The sequence below is a fragment of the Rhagoletis pomonella genome, unplaced genomic scaffold (assembly GCF_013731165.1).
Source record: "Rhagoletis pomonella isolate Grant_MI unplaced genomic scaffold, Rhpom_1.0 Rhpom_scaffold_00013, whole genome shotgun sequence".
In the NCBI taxonomy this organism is placed as follows: Eukaryota; Metazoa; Arthropoda; class Insecta; order Diptera; family Tephritidae; genus Rhagoletis; species Rhagoletis pomonella.
Genome location: NW_023458567.1, coordinates 2,307,181 through 2,325,223, shown reverse-complemented (window position 1 = coordinate 2,325,223; position 18,043 = coordinate 2,307,181). Strand labels below are relative to the sequence as shown.

At 33.9% G+C, this 18,043-nt stretch overlaps 2 protein-coding genes across 14 annotated transcripts in view; one reads left to right on the top strand and one right to left on the bottom strand.

The window, feature by feature from the left end:
• Positions 1–18,043, bottom strand: part of LOC118748464 (amyloid-beta-like protein) — a 237,948-nt gene that overhangs the window by 52,356 nt on the left and 167,549 nt on the right. For all 12 annotated transcript variants that reach the window (XM_036482911.1, XM_036482918.1, XM_036482919.1 and 9 more), the window contains one exon: positions 15,694–15,864. In XM_036482911.1, coding sequence (XP_036338804.1) covers positions 15,694–15,864 — 171 coding nt within the window. The remainder of the gene's footprint in view (positions 1–15,693; positions 15,865–18,043) is intronic.
• Positions 4,653–8,297, top strand: LOC118748466. 2 transcript variants are annotated; one of them, XM_036482924.1, is made up of 4 exons: positions 4,653–4,802; positions 5,336–5,450; positions 7,632–7,801; positions 7,853–8,297. In XM_036482924.1, coding segments are annotated over exons 1-4 (411 nt in total). In that variant the 5' UTR covers positions 4,653–4,678; the 3' UTR covers positions 7,855–8,297. The 2 variants fall into 2 exon arrangements, with proteins under 2 accessions (XP_036338817.1, XP_036338816.1); XM_036482923.1 differs by having other exon boundaries at positions 7,632–8,297.

Genomic DNA, 18,043 nt, shown 5'->3' with positions numbered 1-18,043 from the left:
GTTAACATGCGAATCCCATAAGGTAGATTGTGTCTGCGTCAACCTACGTCTACGCTACGTCGTTGACTGTTTGAGCTTTTAAGGTCTGATTATGCATACTTCGCATAACTTCGCACAACCATTTATACCAGTGCAATAAAATTGTAACTTAAGAAAATGTGAAGCAAAATCTAAACTCAACAGATCGCTAAGTTTTTATGAGTTCTGCTAATTTCTGGGTAATGGAATTCATACAAAATACATACAAAGTACATACGAAATTACAGTTTGAAGTTTATGCCAAGTTGTGCGAAGTTATGCGAAGTATGCATAATCAGACCATTAGGGTCTATGAATTTTCTACGAAACTCAAAACTTTCGCTCCCTCAAAATGTGTGGCTCAAATGAATCAAAAATTCAATACAAATTTATTTGTAACACTTGGCATTTAAGCGGCAAATACTACTTATGTTGCAAATCATCGACTCAAATTACCCACAACTACTCGTAAGCAATTCCTGTTTTACTTACTCATTATGGTTTGTTGTTATTGTTGTTAATTTGTGGCCCAGCTGAGCATAAGTTTAGCGCAGTTGTGACTCGCAGAGCTCATAGAATTCACATTCAGCAAAAATGTACGAGCACTCATATTTAAGAGCATTGGTGAGCGTATTACGCGTCCATATGCGACCGCTGTGATGTCGTGGTTAGAAGTGCGCACCACCTATACGCAGGGCCTGGGTTCGAGCCTAATTTTTGAAAAATATTAAAGAAAATCAAATTTAAATTTTTCTAATAGCGTAAAACTTGGTTGGTTGGTCCCTCCCCGTTGTGTGACAACAACAAGGCGCACGCCACAAATCGGAGCAGAAGCTCGGCCAAACACTAACATATTGTTGAAGCGCCAAGCTATTATTATTATATACATATGTAACTATGTATGTTTATTCGCCTGCACGCAAGTATGCATGCAGTTATGATTGTGGTAAAATTAAATATGGAACGATTCACTGATAATTGAATGAGTGTATAAAAATAATCTCAGCATCATAATCTTGATTTATTATGGCAATGCAAGCGACTTGCATAAATGATGAATTAATTGTGTGCGAAAGAGGTATGTATGTATGTATGTACATATATGTGTATGTATACTCGTCCGTATTTGTGTGTGGATTGGTGCTTGTGGAATTTCAACTGTGATGAAGTGATATGTACGAAAAATTAATGCCATAAATTGTATGCCAAATACTTGGAATAGTCAGAATAATGTAAATAGTTATTCATTACACTTCAAGCAGATTCATTTAAGCATAATTATTTGTATTTGCATTAAAGTATTGGAAATTTACATTTGCATTGAATTGATGGTACAGAATTTCGATTTTCAAAGATTTTTTGCTCCACGTTACTTGCACGTATGCACCAAAAACAAATTGTAATAATAATTTTGTTCAGTCATAATTATAAATACTAAATCCATTAAAGGCAATTTGAAAGATGGCAGTTATTTGGGTTTGGCAGCATGAAATTGCTGAAACTCTACTCTATTCTGCTAATACCAGAGAGCTTCAGACATCAAGCTATATATTTACATATATGTATGTCTTAAGAATATTTTAATCTAATCTGCTGTTCAGTACATGGCAGTAGCATCTAATCCATCAAAGACCATGCTAGCTTAGCAGATTTATACGAAGTCGCACAGTGCGGCCGAAACCCAAAAGTGCAGCCAAAACTCGAAGCCGCTGTCAAAATTGCAAAACTCGAAATGGAGGATTCAGTATGGCGTCTGGTAAATTTCGAGCTTTGTAATTGGCAGGGAACGGATTTTTAAGACCTAAAAACCTATAAAAAAAGGCAAAATAAAATAGCGAAAAAGGCAGGAAAAGGCACTAGGTATTGCAAAAAAAAAGCAAAATAAGGCACTAAAAAAAGACAGCAAATACGAAGAACAATCAAAAAATACATTTATTTTAGAAATGTTTATATTACAAGAAAAACGAGAAAAACTATGAACTAGTTTCATTATATGAAAAATTTGTACTCTGAATCTTTGACTATTTTATCCTTTCGGGTTTTACTCATAGTAAAATTGAACCACAAGATGCATTTTGAAGTTTTCTGGCAGCATTTTTATTCGATTTTCGCGAAACAAAGCCTTGAATGTACTAAATGTGCGCTCGACGTAAGTTGATACAAGTGGAGCCCAATTTAAATATGGAATGTTTGAAACGTTCATATTATCGGGAATAAGGGCGTTTTCCTCGCCCTTTACAATTTTATCCACACCCCCCTTATTGTCTCCAAGCCTACGTTAGCTGAGAAAATGGTTTTGAATTTTTCCAATACCAATTTGGCAAGAGGTCCCTGCGCTTCTATAAGCCGCACGGGCATGTGTATATTTTTTAATCTTAAAAAAAAAATTGTAAATGCTATAATCACTTTTTTAAAGGTAGAAAAGGCAAAAAAGGTAAATATCTTAAAAAAGGCAAAAAAAGGCTACATCAAATGTGTATTTATGGAATCAGGGAAAGCTAAATCGTGGACATTCATAATCGAATATACTCTATCTTATTAGCAGAAAAAAAGGCAATTTCCATAAAATGCAATAACTTAAATAAAAAAAAAATATACCCTTATATTTCTATTTCTAAAAAATTTCGGTTACAGTGTTTACAAAAATTTGTACGTATTTTACTAACCTTCAGGAATAGATTCCATTTGGTTTTGTTCCATTTGCCTTACTAAAAGAACAGTTGTATGCCAACAGAGCTGAAATGCGTTCATTGGTTTACGTCGAGAATGAAGATGAGCCAACTTACTAAACTTGCCTACATATGTATGTATGTAGGTAAATATGGATGAGCATACATAAGCATGTGAGTATGTACTCGCAAGTGGGAATTTGCACGTATCCACTTCAATAGCCATCTAATGGGAACAAAGAGTTTTCATTCATAGAAAAAGTGTTCACCAGACGTTGAAGCAAACTAATGAAAGGCTAATGGACACTGAAACAGAAAATAAAATAATACTCTTATATAAAAATATTCGCGCACCGTATGTGTGTGTGTGTCCACAAAATAAAATTAATAATCAAAACAAAACAAAGCGCTTCTCGGGCAGCATGAAGTCAAAAGTGATTGCAAAATTTTCTAGAAAAAAATCGAGATTCGATACACGAAAACACAACGAAAGAAGCAACAACATTTAAATTTACAAACGAAATTGCGCTGCCAATAAATTGGAACGATAACCTCTGACCCATTGCCGAGAGTACATATGTATGTACATATGTATGTATGTATGTATGTATGTATGTATGTATGTATGTATGTAAGTGCGTGTTTGTGTGTGTGTATGTGATCGCTGTACCAGCGTATCAAAAAAACCAATCAATATATGTACTTAAATGCAAATCAAAGAGACGACCGAAACCAAAATGAAAATGAAACTAAACGCAGAAACAAAAATGAAATTTAAAAAAAAAAAAATTTACACCAATGGACAAATAAAATCTAGAAAACAGGCCAACAACAATAACAAATGTAAGTGCAAGTTCAGCGCAAATGAAAGAGTAAACAAAGCTTAGAGGAGCAAACAACTGATAAGCGCGCAAAAATGCTGTCATACAATGTAGCGAAATGAAAACAAAGTGAACGCTGAACTTAAATTGAGTGGTGAGATTAAAAATTCCAAGCTGAGCTGAGCTGGTGCATGCAAATTATATATACAAACTTATGTGTGTACGTATGTACATATGCGCAATATGTATGTAAATGTATGCAAATATCGAGCTCCAACTGCTAAAAAGGCGTAAGCGAATATTAAAAAAAAAAATAATTTTTGATGCAGAACAGCATTTAGATGCTAGAAACATTTCTGCATCAAAGAAAAAAAAAATAGTAAATATTCACTTACGTCTTTTTGACAGTTAGGGCTCGATATGTGCATAGAAGAATCATTTGACATATACACACGTAATCATTTTTGTAAGCCTTGATAAGTCTTTTAAATTGGACTGAGCGTTCCAAAAGAGCGTTTCAAAGGTATATTCTCCCTCTTGAACATTGTTGCCAGGTTGATATTTGGTCGTCATTTGGGCGATTTTTAATTGTCATGACGAGTTGATTATTTCGACAAGCAAATGCCAATTATCCTTTAACTTTAAAACCAGTTTACGCGAACAGCTAAAAATTGCATCCATGCACGTTGACCTTTCCTAATAAAATTGGTGAAAAAAAGTCCGCTTTCCAAAGTTGGTGCGAGTTTTTATCAAGTCGATTTTTCGTTCTCGATTTTTTTTTTACTTCTTCAGAATTTTACTGGGCACAAATATCCTGAACCCAAACTAAAAGACTATTGCAATTCTAAGACTTTTGGAAAAATTTTCCCTTCTCAATGCAATTAAACATATTTTTGTTATTAGTAATTTGGATAATTCGTAAAAAGTTAACTAGTTATATTTTGTATTATTTTCGTATAACAATCACCATATATTTATTTTAATATTTTGTGTTGGCGATTTTTCAATGCAAAAGACGATTTGCGAGAACCAATTTGACCATTACTCACTTCAACAACCTGGCAACACTGCGCTTGAGTTGACTTGTGCTCACTCAATTTCAAGCGCCGCTCAAGACTTCAAACGCTCCAACACTTGGCTGCTCAGCTCAGTTCTTAATTGAGTTTCGCTATGTTTTGTTCACGACAAAGTGCGCTTTTGCAAATTTTTGTTCTACTTGCTGGCGATCTGGTGTTGTTGCTCCTTTACAGCACTACCGCCGATGCGTATTCCGGTCTGATACCGCCCGATCCAGGTGTGAAAAGTGTAAAAAGAAAGTTTAAAATAAAATATCAAATGATAAAAAATATGGAAAATACTGGTATTCCAAAAAAAAAAAAACTATAAAAAGAACAAAAAACATAAATAATTTTGTATGAACTATACAAAATTAAAATAAATAATTTTTTGCATAAATTCGTATGGCCCTTTTACTAGATAATGCCAAAAATTATAAAACAAGCGCCAATATAATCCAAGAAAAAAATAAATAAATTTAAAATTTATGCTGCTTAAGTTTATGCTTTTTGCATAAATTTCAGTGCTCTTTTTCCTATATAAAAAAAACAACACACGCACAAATATCAGAAAAACACAAAAAAATACTATGAAAATTTTACACCTGATTTTAGAAAATAATTCTAATAAATTTCAGTGCTCTTTTTCCTGTATAAAAAAAAAACACATGTACAAAAATCAGAAAAAAACAAAAAAAAAACTATTAAAATTTTATACCTCATTTTAGAAAATGATTCTTTCTAAAAATTACTTTGCCCTTATTTTTGCTAGATAATCCCGGTAAATGTGTTTATCGCGGCGATGAGCTCAAGCTGGGCGTAAATTTGGGCATTGCACCGTGTCAGCGCCTCACCTGCCATGAGAATGGTTCCATACTAATTGAAGGGTAAGTGAGTGGTAATGGAAAATGGAAATACCTTTGTAAGAAGTTTACACTGGTGAAAATGAAAATATAATCAGCCTTATCATGAGTTTCATTTTCCCCGAACCGGTTCACTTTTCACTCTTGGTTTCCATGGTTTTACTATGGACGGATGACAAATTTTCGGGTGAATTTGTTTTTCAGGCGAAACTCAGGATAAGGCAGAATATGTATTTATATACAAGTGTACGTAAGTTATGGAGAGCGATAAAGAAAAAAATTAAATAAATTCAAATTTGCATAAAAACTCATTTAAATTTATAAATTTGCAATTGGAACATAATTCAGAAAGTTCTTAAATATGTGAAGATGCAAGTCATGGAGTTTAGAAATAAATTTCTTGCTAATTTTGACATTTTAGAAAATAAGAATTTGCCGCAAAATTAATTTGTAACTTATCCACCTGATATAGTTCCGCCGATCGTACTTATGCATTATTGGTTCGGTGGTTTGGAATCTTACTTATATAATATGCTTCTCGAACATTAGTGCGATGGGAATCTGCTAATACATAGTCATATAATCTACCACAAGCTCTGATTTATTTCGATCTAAAGGCCAGCAAAGCTTTTGTTTATTTTGTTCCGCATTAATTTTGGGAAATAACTCTAGGAATTAATCCCAAAATAATTGCGAATTTACGAGCTATGCTTTTAGATACCCGAACAGCAGTTTGTGTGTGGCGGCGTTGTGGGTTAGTAGTTAGAAGTGCGCACTAAAATTCCGCTGGGCCTGTGATTGAGCTCAATTTCCGAGTAATATCAAAACAAAAGAAAAGAAAAAGTTTTTTCTAATACCGGTCGTACATCGGCAGGCAAAGGCAACCCTGCGGGAGTATTTCATGTATGTCGTCAAAAACAGCTTCTCACAAAAATACAATCGCCGTTCGGAGTAGGTGCCTCCCCTTTGTGTGACAACATCAACGCCCACGCCACAAATCGGAGGAGAAGCTCGGCCAAGCACTAACATATTGTGTAAGCGTCAATCTGTTATTAATTTGTGAGGAATGATTGTTGTTAAATGCGCTTTTCAATAAGGCTTTAATGTTTGTTTTAAGCAATTAACGTATTTTGTAGCTTTCAAATTGTTGACTGAAATATTTAAGTACTTCCTTCACTAAAAATATTTGATTTTATTTTAATTGGTTATATGTATTTCCGTCTTGTGATTTCTGCAAATTATTAACATATATAGTGCGTATCAGATTCATATGCCACCCACATATTTGAATATTAATTTTTTTACTATTTATTTTAATTATTTTAAATAAAATTATAGTATAGTTAGTTATAGTAACAAAAACCGCATAAACCCAAGTTTCAAACTTTGTACAATATTTCAAAAAGTCAACTATCGTAAAAAATTCGAGCTTTCTTGTTAGAATTTTTAGAAATATTTTTTGATTTTTGGCAATTTTTTTTATTTTTTTGAAGTCGTCGCTCATTTTTTCCATATAAAAAATCATCGCGTATATTGCACAAAGTTTGAAACTTGAGTTTTTACGGTTTTTATTAAATAATAAAACAAAGTCAAAACTTGTCAACATATGGGTGGCGTATAAATGTGATACGCACTTTATATATATAATAATAATAATAATAATAGATTGGCGCTTAAACATATGTTAGTGTTTGGCCGAGCTTCTCCTCCTTCCTATGTATTTACATATGCAAATATTTCATAGTCAACTCAGGCTCAATGTGGCATCAACACGACTACATACAATGCATAGAAGTGAGCAGAAAAAATGCCTGTAAATGTACATATCTACATACGAATAGTTCTTATAGTAATGCATGAATGGTTGGTTATAGGAATGTATGTATGTATGTACATATCCATACATATCCGTGCAAAAATGCCTAGGAAAAGTGCACTTACCACTAATTAAATTAATGAATTTAATCAATTAAATAAACAGGCAACGACAACGGCAACAGGCAGCAGACAACTCAGTTATTTATTGCACTTATTCCAGCAACTTTCAATTATGCTTTGCCACTTGCCTACATACATATATACATATGTACACACGCATCTACATCTCAATTTTCAGCTATTACTGACTTTGCTTTCCAGTGCTATATTCGATTTCATTCTCTTATAATACATATTCTCTTTTTTTTTCTTGCTAACTAATTGCAGTTGCGGCAGATTGCGCATCGAGAGCTGCAACAACGGCGAACGCATCCATGCGGACAAACCCTTCCCGGAATGTTGCAAACTGCGCTACAAATGCAAGAAACCCGACGGCACGCCATACTATATTGAGCGCGATACATTCGCCAGCGAGCAGGAGAACAAGCTGAGACGTTAAGGAGGGGTGGCGCGCGGCGACCATAGAGCGAGGGGGTGGTGGCAGAGAGAGAGGGAGATAGAGCGCGCGAAGGTGGTGGGTGAGAAGACAGGGAGGAAAGCGTTTAATGGCAGAGCAGTGATCGCGTCTGAAGTGGGTGCAACGAGTGCGATGTAGAGGAAGAAATAGAGAGAGAGAGATTATAGCAGCGTCTCTCAAAGTGGATTAAAGCTGCTGTTGATTGCAGTGAAAGAAGGTGGTGTAGGTGGTAGAGAGGACGAGTGGGAGTCTGCTGGCGTTATAGGCAACAGCGCCGTTGATAAGGCTTAAGGCACATTAAATTTGTGTTATTTTGTTTTCTTCTTAGTTTGTAGCGTTATCTCTGTAACCTTAGTTCGTTGATTTTGTATTGATTTCATTTATATGTATGCACGTATTTTTGGTTTTGTTTTTATGTTTGTTTATATGTAGCTTAGAAATATACAAATGCATATTTATTGTCAACAGCATAGAAATTCGAGATTTTATGACTGTGGGTGGTGCTGTGACAAACACAGCATTGGAGGGATCTGATTTAAATGATATTGGCTAAAATGTGATTTATTATTTATTTATGCACATACATAAGTCAGTTTTTAGTTTTGTCGGATATTTGAAATTGGATAAATGCGGAAAGTTTCTTTTTCTTTTTGAGCGTTTTTTTATGTGATTTTTTTTTTCGTATTTCTTGAGAGCCTGGATATTAAGTATGCTTGAAATTATAAATTTCCGCAGAAAAAGAAACTAACTGCGCTTATGGCATCTATGTGCGTGGATGAATTTTGAGCGAAACAGGATTTCTGAGAAAATTTTAACATTTCGTAGGCCGAATTAAAATTTGTCTAGCAATTAATAAAAATTTAATTTCTTTGTTGATATTAATATCAATAGTATTACGAACATAGTTATTTAAGTCATACCTATTTATTATCCAATTAAAGATATGACGATTCAGATATACAGCAAACGAGCAAAAATTACCGAATAATGATTATTTTTAAATATTCAATTGGTTTTTTAATTAAACATTTTTTGTTAGTTTTTTATAAAAAAATATGCACGCTATAACCACAAACATTTTAGTTAAAGTTTCAAACTTAAAAAATTTTAAATTTTAAAAAATTCTTAAAATTCTCATTAAAATTTCGAAGCAGGAGTTTTAGAAAACTTTTGGGTATGCAATTTGATAGCCCATGAAATTCTAGTAATAAAGTGCAAGTTTGAAAGGACTAAGAATTCGCTTTGATTTATGTAAATTTTTTTTTATAGCATGAAATGTATTTTTATAAAACCTAAAAAAAAATTAACTGGAAAAAAGTTATACAAATATGGCAGTAGAGTTATCGAAAACGATAACAGAAAATTAATTGTTACAGGCAGTATATGGAGGTGAAATAGTAAGCTTCAGTTGAGATCAATTCGTGTACAAAATGAGAATTTAGTTGTGTCCGAGACAAGCGCTAGCTTTTCTAAGAACAATGCAGTCGGATCACAATTTATAGTTTCTCATCATGTCCGTCCTGATTGATGGCGCTGAGGAATGGACAATGGCAACATCCGATGAGACAGATGAAAATGCTGCAGCTTTGAAATTATTCGATGTGGTACCCGCTGATGGTGGTGGAGGAAGAAGAAGGCAACCTCTAAGCTAGAAATTACAGGTAGAAAGCGAATTAGCTTAATTCGGTGTTCATAATTGGTTCCCGCCAACGAGAAGTAGGAAGGAATGGCTTGTCGCAAACCAAGAAAAAGGCAATTACGAAGAATATATAAATGGCGCTGGATCAATTTGTAAAAATTTCCCCTTTTAGTTTATTTTCCCAAGGAATGGGCAAAATGAGATAGTATATAGTAAGGGCTGCGCAAAAGATTTTACTTTAACCGCACACTATTGCACACTTCAGTAAATGCAGTAATGAAGCAAATGCACTTGCCAATAAATTAAGGCTTGCTCGCAATCAAAACAAATACTGTATTGTCGCAGCTGGTTGCAGGTTACTGCAATGACAGTATTTGTTTGCTTATTGAAAATAGTGACTTACACTAAATACATCAAAATAACGGGACAGTACAGCGAGTGCAGTAAAACAATTGGGTGTGCAGTAAACGGCAGCAGTTTGAATGTTTTGATTGTCCTTTAAAAACAATTTATGCAGCCATACTAGAGGCTACTGTGTTTATATCAGCTTGGACATTGTTTTCATCTTGCAAGCGGTTTTCTGGGACGTCTGTTTTTAGAGTGCTAAAGTAACTAGAATTCGTGGAAGCAGTCTACTAGCGTTAGATATTTCAGTAGATTTTAGTTACAAAAGTGCTTGGTGAGATGGGTGAACAATGTTGAGATGGTACCTAATAGGAAAATAAACTAAAAAATATTTAACGCGATTTTTTTTCTAGCATAAATCAATTCATAAGACTTATCTCCAATCAATGCAATTATTTTTTTCTTAATGATTATATTCATCAACTAAAAACCACTGTTGTGACTGTTTTTATATTAATTGCGTTGCATCTGTACAATCCACCAGCAGTTATGTATCCGGTTTTGAGTTAGCACCCTTTATTTCTGAGGCACGATATGACTTGGCATAATATAGGTGCTTTGGGCGCCCAGGTGCCCGCCATAACTAACTGTTTAAAAGAAGAAGGCGGAGGCTCAGTCTATCAGTAATCCAATACAGATAATTTCAAATATTCTGCGAGCTCTTATTGAAGATTGGCACCACTAAGAACCAAGAATAAAGCAATTAATATGGTTTCAAGAATTTTTGTTGAATAAATGTGATAATTATGACTACGTACATATCAGTAATTAATTTGGTTATTTGTTAAAAAAAATAAGTATAAAATAACTTTACTGTTATATTTTCCTGCCTGTGAGGTCAACGGCGAATGGTCATCGCGCCGACAAGATGGCTTATTTGTAATGAATGTCAATAAACAAGTAATTTGTTGTTAAAATATGCAAACGAAACCCGATTACGCTGCGCCAGCTTTGCTTGTACAATACACACACTTGAAAACACAAACATAACACACACATGCACATGCTGTGGCACTTAACAATGGCCTTGCCACATTGCCTCACATAAAAGACGAAATTACACGGTGCGTCGGGGCGTATGAGCAACATTGCCGCTTAATTAAATTTATGCAAAATATGTATGTACTGAGGACGCAGCGCACGGCGACAGGAACGACCAAGACGATTTTCGTACACCTGTACATGTGTGAGTGTGTGTGTGTGTACGACTTAATTTAATGCGCACCAGTGCAAGCGCGTCTGTGCTTGTTTACGTGTATGCGTTGCGTTTGTGCGCGTTTGTATGCGTAGTGAAGCGCATCAAATTATGCGAGGATGAGGCTTTTATGCTGTTTATTGTCTCCGCTGATGAGTCTACAAAGGCTACTCGGGGCTACTGATGTAATTTCGTCCGCAGCGCAGCGTACTTTGTGCTATTTTATGTTTTGTGTTGTGTTCTTGCTTGTTATTGTTTTTTCTTGTTTTTTTACTTGGCCGCTACTCATTTGTCGGGCGCGCGGACTTTGCTGCAATAAACAATGTCAACAATGAAGGCTGACAGGCAATAAAACAGGCTGACAGGTAAACGAAAGAGAAGAGCAGGTAGGTGGAGTAGAATGATGGGGATAGCGAAAGCAGACAGCCATCCCTTGTTGTATGCGATGGGATGAAGTTTGCATACTCGTCCAAATATTAATATAAGCGAAAGAAGTTGGAGAGTAGTGATGGACTTAAAGAGGCGTTCTGGTTAAGATATGCCAATGATTTACGTGTTCGCAGTAAAATATGTGCGCTGTCTTGCCACAGCAGCAAAAGAATGTGGCACAAAGATCTTCAGTAGCGAAATACGAGGGAGGTAAGAGAGGAGAAGCTGGGTAGGAGTGTCATCCAAACAGCGAACAGGTCAAGTATGTTTTTAAGTGAGTTGAGTAAAGCGACAGCAGAGGCTTTGATTGGCAATGAAGTGTAAGCCTTGTTGCCAATATGAAGAATGAGACATCAGTAATTTGCAAAGTTAAAAATATCCGGGAATTATGTAAGTAAAAGACAGAATTAACGGTAAGTTCATGAAGTGATATCGTAATGGTCAATGTAGTTGATTTGATGGTAGTAAGAGAATTTCTCCAGCTGACAGTAAACAATTAAAAGTTAAGCTGAGAATATTAAGGAAAAGAAAACGAATAAGAGAAAAAATTACAGAAAGATTTCTATATACACAGTTGTCAAGAAGTGATGTGCAAAATGTGAATATGTAAAAATACAACGAAAAATTTTGGTTATTTCGAAATTTGACAAAATTTTTTTGGCTATTTGAAAACTGCACATGATATTTTGTCGACTTAAAAGCGGACCTAAATTTTTCGTAATTAAATAGATGAGCATAATTTTTTACTCATGTAAAAACTGAGCATACATAAATTTTTGCTAAAAAATAAATATAAGCCATTTGAAAACTTTGGATGAATTTTTCGTAGTTTAAATGCTGGACAAATATTTTTTTTTTTTATAGTTTTAATACTAGATATAATTTTTTGGAAATCTAAAACTGGACACCTATTTTTGGTTCTTTATAAACTGGACATAAATGGTTAATACTTATTTTATGTAATTCAAAAACAGGACATAATTGTTTAGAAATTAAAAAGTAAGCATAAATTTTTGGTTTTTTGAAAACTGGACATAACTTCTAAGTAATTTAAAAACTCGACGAAATGTTTTAGTAATTTAAAAATTGTAGATAAATTTTTGGTCTCTTGAAAAATGGACATAAATTTTTGGTCTTCTTGAAACTGAACATAATTTTTCATCCATTTAAAGATTTGGTCATATGAAAGGTTGACATAGATGTTTGAAATTTAAAAAACTGAGCATAAATTTTTTGTCTTTTGAAAACTGGGCATAACTTTTTAGTTGTCTAAAAACTGAACTCAATTTTTTGGTGATTTCAAAATTGGACATATCAAGTTTTTGGTCATTTGAAAACTGGACATAATTTTGCTAGTCATTTTGGTGAATTAAAAATTGGGCAAAAGTTTTTGGCGTTTTGAAGACATAATAATTCTGTCCATTTTTCTTGAAATTTAAAGGCATTAATCCGCACACATAAAATTGAATTGAAAGTGTGGATAAAGCCTTATATTTTTGAAAATTTTACAAAGAATAGGACGATAAAAGTTCAGTAATGATAATTCATTGTTTAAAGTGGTCGCAGAAAACTGAACAGTAAAAAAAAATATAAATGTAAACGGATTCACATACATGCATGCAAATTATGTCCACTTTTTACCGTAAAGTTTTTAGTACACTATACCATTAAGTAGTCGTGGTGTAAGGTCCTGTTTTTAAGAGTTCAATGAGCGAATGAATTAATCAATTTTCAGGCCAGAGAAGAGACAGAAAAGCGAAATGAAATATCTAATGCATTGTCTTTAGAAAGCTTTCAACGATATAAGCAGCGACTCTGGATTTGAAATCAAAGCGGAGATGATTGCCAGATGAGCTATGGTCTGGATGGGGTTTAACAAGTAAGAAATATGTGGCTGCCCACTTCCGAATCTGTGTCAACCAATAAGGGTTCTCCACTCTTTCAAAAATCATCTCTGTATAAATTTTTTTGTCCAGAAATTCCTTCAACAATTTTCTCTTAAATTTTTCAAACGCAATAGTCTTGCATACGTTTTTTATAGAACTTTTTCCTCATGCCAAAACTATTCCAGTAATTTTTTTCGTATTTTTAATCCTTCAAGCCAAGTCAGCGCGCAATGCATGTAAAAATTAAATAAATGTCCACGTAATGGCATTGTTAAAAATAAAAATGAAACAAAAACAAAAAAATTGTGGAAAAGCACAGCACTTTTAAACAACTGCAATTTCTCGTTGATTTTATGTAATAAATAAAATTGCAGCGAAATGTCACGCATACGCTATGATGATGGGTCAGCGAACAAACAAACAACTGCAACTGGAAGTTAGCGAAGAAGTTGGATGGGGAATGTGATGGCAGCGGCTACATACACAAGAACCATCCAGAGAGGTAGTTATGCGGAAATGAATGAAAAAAAAAAATGCAAAAATAATTTTACGCTGACTGCCGAGCATGAAAAAATGTATGTAACTAAAGCTGCGCGACAACGGTATGGCAGAGTTGCCAAGTGGCCGGTGTGACAATTCATGAGGGTATGTGTGAAGGGCAGAGAGGAATTAAGCCTACATATAAGAGACGAAATATCAGTAGAGCTGTGAATGCAGAATCATTTAAAAAATTTTGAAATTTTTGGCAAAAAAAAATGCACAGAGAAAAAGAAAGCAGTCAACGCTGATGAAACTTTATAAAGCGCACGCGTACAAAAATACTTAATAATATTAGCCGACACGCCTCAAGCGCATTTTTTTCAGCAACACACACACAAACACACATGTTTACATACGCAGCAGAGTGTGGTGGCCGAAGAAAATTCAAAGGTTTCCCCCCTAAAGTTTTGTGACGTAATTTAGCCAAATTGTCACCCCGAAAAGCACTGCTATTTTTTTTCGTATAAAAGCCATTAATAACTTTTGCTGGAGAAAAAAAAAAAGAAACTGAGTCAGTATGGGATATTTGTAGTAAATAAAGATCCTGAAGTAGTAAACTATTTAGTCTGAAAATTGCCTGTTGGGAACCACCTAGTAGCCAATTAAACTATTTGACTTTGGAACACGAAGTTAACTTTCGAATTTGATGTTATAAAAAGTATCCATTACACATAAATTCACAAAAAATATGCAAAATTTTGTTTGATGAACAATTTGTTTCATACTTTATAATATGCACTAAATTTACAGTTGGAGGCGTTGTTGGTATTTTCGTTGTGAAATATTTATATTGCGTTGTAGCTGGAAACTACTGCAAAAGTAGTTAATACTGATGGATAGTTCCAGCATTTAGTTCTTATTTAAATGGGGCCAGTTCGGTACTAGTTCTGAATTACAAAAAAAATATTTGTTTTATAACTTGAAATAGTGTCAAGTTAATAAGAATGGTGATCTAGTTAAAATGCGGACAGTTAGAAAACAGTTCTCAAAAAGCCAAAAGGCACCAGTTGCATCCACAGAAAATTATTACGAAACACTAATCTCAATTTAGAAGAGCAGCAGTGCGAAACCATGCAAAATTGGCCTCTTTATGCTACCCTTACTACCAGCACCGAAAATTTCCACCTCCACCCACTGCCAATCGCAATTGCAAGGAAAATGGCAAAGGGGGCGAAATTTATTTGAAAAAATGCATTAAAGTGATTCTGAGCTTTGTTTTTTTTTAGCTTTCATGCAGGAGTATGTGTGCGGGCGAGTGCACCAATTTCTTGCTATAATTTTTCAAAATCTCTTGCAAAGTAATCGTGCAGCCAAATAGTCAAATGGTGAAGTGTAAAATGAAATTGCTTTTGGCTAAGTCTTCTAGGGTAATCGATATGTGGCTTAGTGGGTGGATAAAAGGAAGGTATTAGCAGTGATTTTCAAAGCACTGAGCGCAGCAATAGCGGCAGCGTTGCCCAGATTCACAAATAAAATGCAAATAGCAAATATGTAAAAGGTGAAAAATGCTAAGAAGAATCTATAAATTATTATATTTTTTTTTACGCTACGGCAGCCTTTTGACGTCTGACCCATTTTGTAAAGCTCCAAGCTCTTGCTTCCTAGTCATGCTGTGCGTTTGTGCGCACTTTTCGACTTCAGCAGCGCAATTTTATGCACCTTTTTTCAGAGAGATAAGTGTATATTTTATTGGTAGCAGGGAATCCTTTCTTGTTGTTGTTGTTTTTGTTGTAATTTTTCAATTTCACTTAAATTTTCTCATTTGCTTTTCCACTCACCTTTTTGCAGTAGTCCAGTAAATCCATTTTGTCACGCAGGCATGTGGCGCCCGATGTCTTCTTATTCAAATCCGTTACCCAGCGTCCCTCTTCGGAGAGGTATTGCGGTTGAAATACTTGACCGGCTTCGCAGAGCACCGCAATTTGTGGTTCCCAACGCGGCGAGGCGGCCTAAAAAGAAATGAAAGAAAGCGATTAGCGAAGAGAAATATGAAGTAGTCATGAAACGACTGGCAAAAAGTAGCTTCTGAAAATAAATTCACAAAAGGATTAAGTCGTTTCCTTAATAAAGAAAGGCTCTATCTCACGTCGTCGTTGATATGCAAAAAAGCCGTAACTAACTAAAATTTTGTATTGCATAAAATAACGTGGGGACTTATAATTCGATGAAATGCATCATAACCCAACAAAAAATAAATTTTGGATTTTTATTTAGTTACGGCCTTTTGTATTTCCGCGACGATTTGAGATAGCGCTTTTAGGGATTTTAGTTAAACTTAAACACTAGAAATAAAATTTTAAACAAACATTTTCTCTATGCTTTTTTTATAAAAATAAATTTTTTTAATACACAGCTTTCTTTAATGTCCTTATATCTTTAGTATTCTCTATTCAAACCCCTCTCCCTTGCTCTTTCCTATAATTTCCTTATTACCACTCTCATTCGTAGCTGCTGCTACAGCATCCATCCACCCTTCCTTCAGAGCTTACGCTCCAATTCCGAATCATTCGACATCAATCATACGCCCCGTTGTCCAGCGCTCAAGTGTGGCATACTCGTATTTGTCGCACACTTTAACAGCCAAAGCTAATTTTTAATGCTCGCTTTAATAAGCAGAAAAGCCAATTTCAAAATGTCATAGTAACCTAATTTCGCTGAACCTGCACTGACTGCTTCTTGCCGGCCATTTCATTTTCTTACTTCAATTCACTTTGAATTTATTTCCATAGCTGGTTGGCTGATAAGGGTCGGACAAGGAGCGTTTGTTGAGCTAATTTTTTTCCGAACCATAATTTTGAATTACTTTTTAGCTTGTAACTATGTAAAATGGATTCACCAGAAAAAAAAAATGGATTCACAAATTACTAAGAATTTAATATTAAAACTATTTTGGTTTACTAAAATATTTAGAGCATCATAATAATTTACAAAAATGGAAAAAATATGAAAATCAAATTTTACTTGTTACTTGGGTTAAGCATTTTACCTGATTTATTAGGGTACTTTTAATTTAAAAAGTTTTTAATTTTAATTTGAATATTTTTAATTTTTACTGAAGATGTTGTTGGAGTGGGATTATTTAAAATTCAAATTTTTTCTTTCATTTGTAAGTATGCAAAATTAGTACACAAAATTTTAAACAAGTTTTCCATAAAAATGTTGACATTATTTTGAATGAAAGTGCAGATTTTGTTTGCTAAAATTTTTTACCCTAAGATGCAATGGATACTTTGAAATTTGGAAAATTCTGAGAGGATCACGCTTGATTATAATATTCGCATGCACTTCACTTTTTATGCGAAACACTAAGTAAAAGTTAACAATATAAAAATAATTCTTTTCCACTCTAAATTTTTTCTATTTTCTTTAAAAAAAAGCTTTAGGAAACTTTTTCATGTTGTAAAAGTAGTCTAAAGACGCTAATAAATTTGAAAAAAAAAATTTTTTAAGAAATTTTTACAAAAAAAAAAACTAACAAAATGAAAATTTTGTATTAAAAAGTAAAAAATCTGTTTTTCTTTAAAAAAAATGTATATATATATAGATACATATATAAATATATGTACATACATACATGTATAAATGTTAAATTTAAAAAATAGTTTTTTTTTATTAATTTCCCCCTTATTTTAATTCTTCTTTTCTACTCTAGAATTCTTTTGCGCAAAAAAAATCGTGTCAGTACACCTACATACATACAAATGCAGCTTAAAACAAATATTGGTGTCATTAATAATTGCTTACGTTTCTTGTTTTTGTATTATTTGCAAAGTTCTAAACTAACAAAAATTTACAAATTCATTCAGGCATACATACGTACACATACTCGTCTAAACATCTTTTTCTCTCAACCATACTCAAAGTCAAAGTATGCGAAAAAATACTCGAAAAATTCTTGAGCAGACATTTGAATAGAACAAAAACCCCAAAAATCATTGAACCTAGAAAAGGTCAGAGCTGGCAAAAAATTCGCAAAAGGCCTACAAAAAAAAATAAAATAAAATTAAACTAGAAAAGACATAATCCCCAGTCAGTCATTCACCCGTGCGTGTTGGATTTTTGGCGTTGTTTATTTTTACGAAATGAATTTTGATTGTTTAACACTTGTAAGCGCTTATACACGCACAC

What these genes read in the sequence shown, in the direction of transcription:
- LOC118748466 (XM_036482924.1), top strand. Translation starts at nt 4,679, where the DNA reads ATGTTTTGTTCACGACAAAGTGCGCTTTTGCAAATTTTTGTTCTACTT. An exon ending in TCTGATACCGCCCGATCCAG is followed by an intron (nt 4,803 to 5,335) that starts GTGTGAAAAGTG and finishes TATTTTTGCTAG; the next exon opens with ATAATCCCGGTAAATGTGTT. An exon ending in GGTTCCATACTAATTGAAGG is followed by an intron (nt 5,451 to 7,631) that starts GTAAGTGAGTGG and finishes AACTAATTGCAG; the next exon opens with TTGCGGCAGATTGCGCATCG.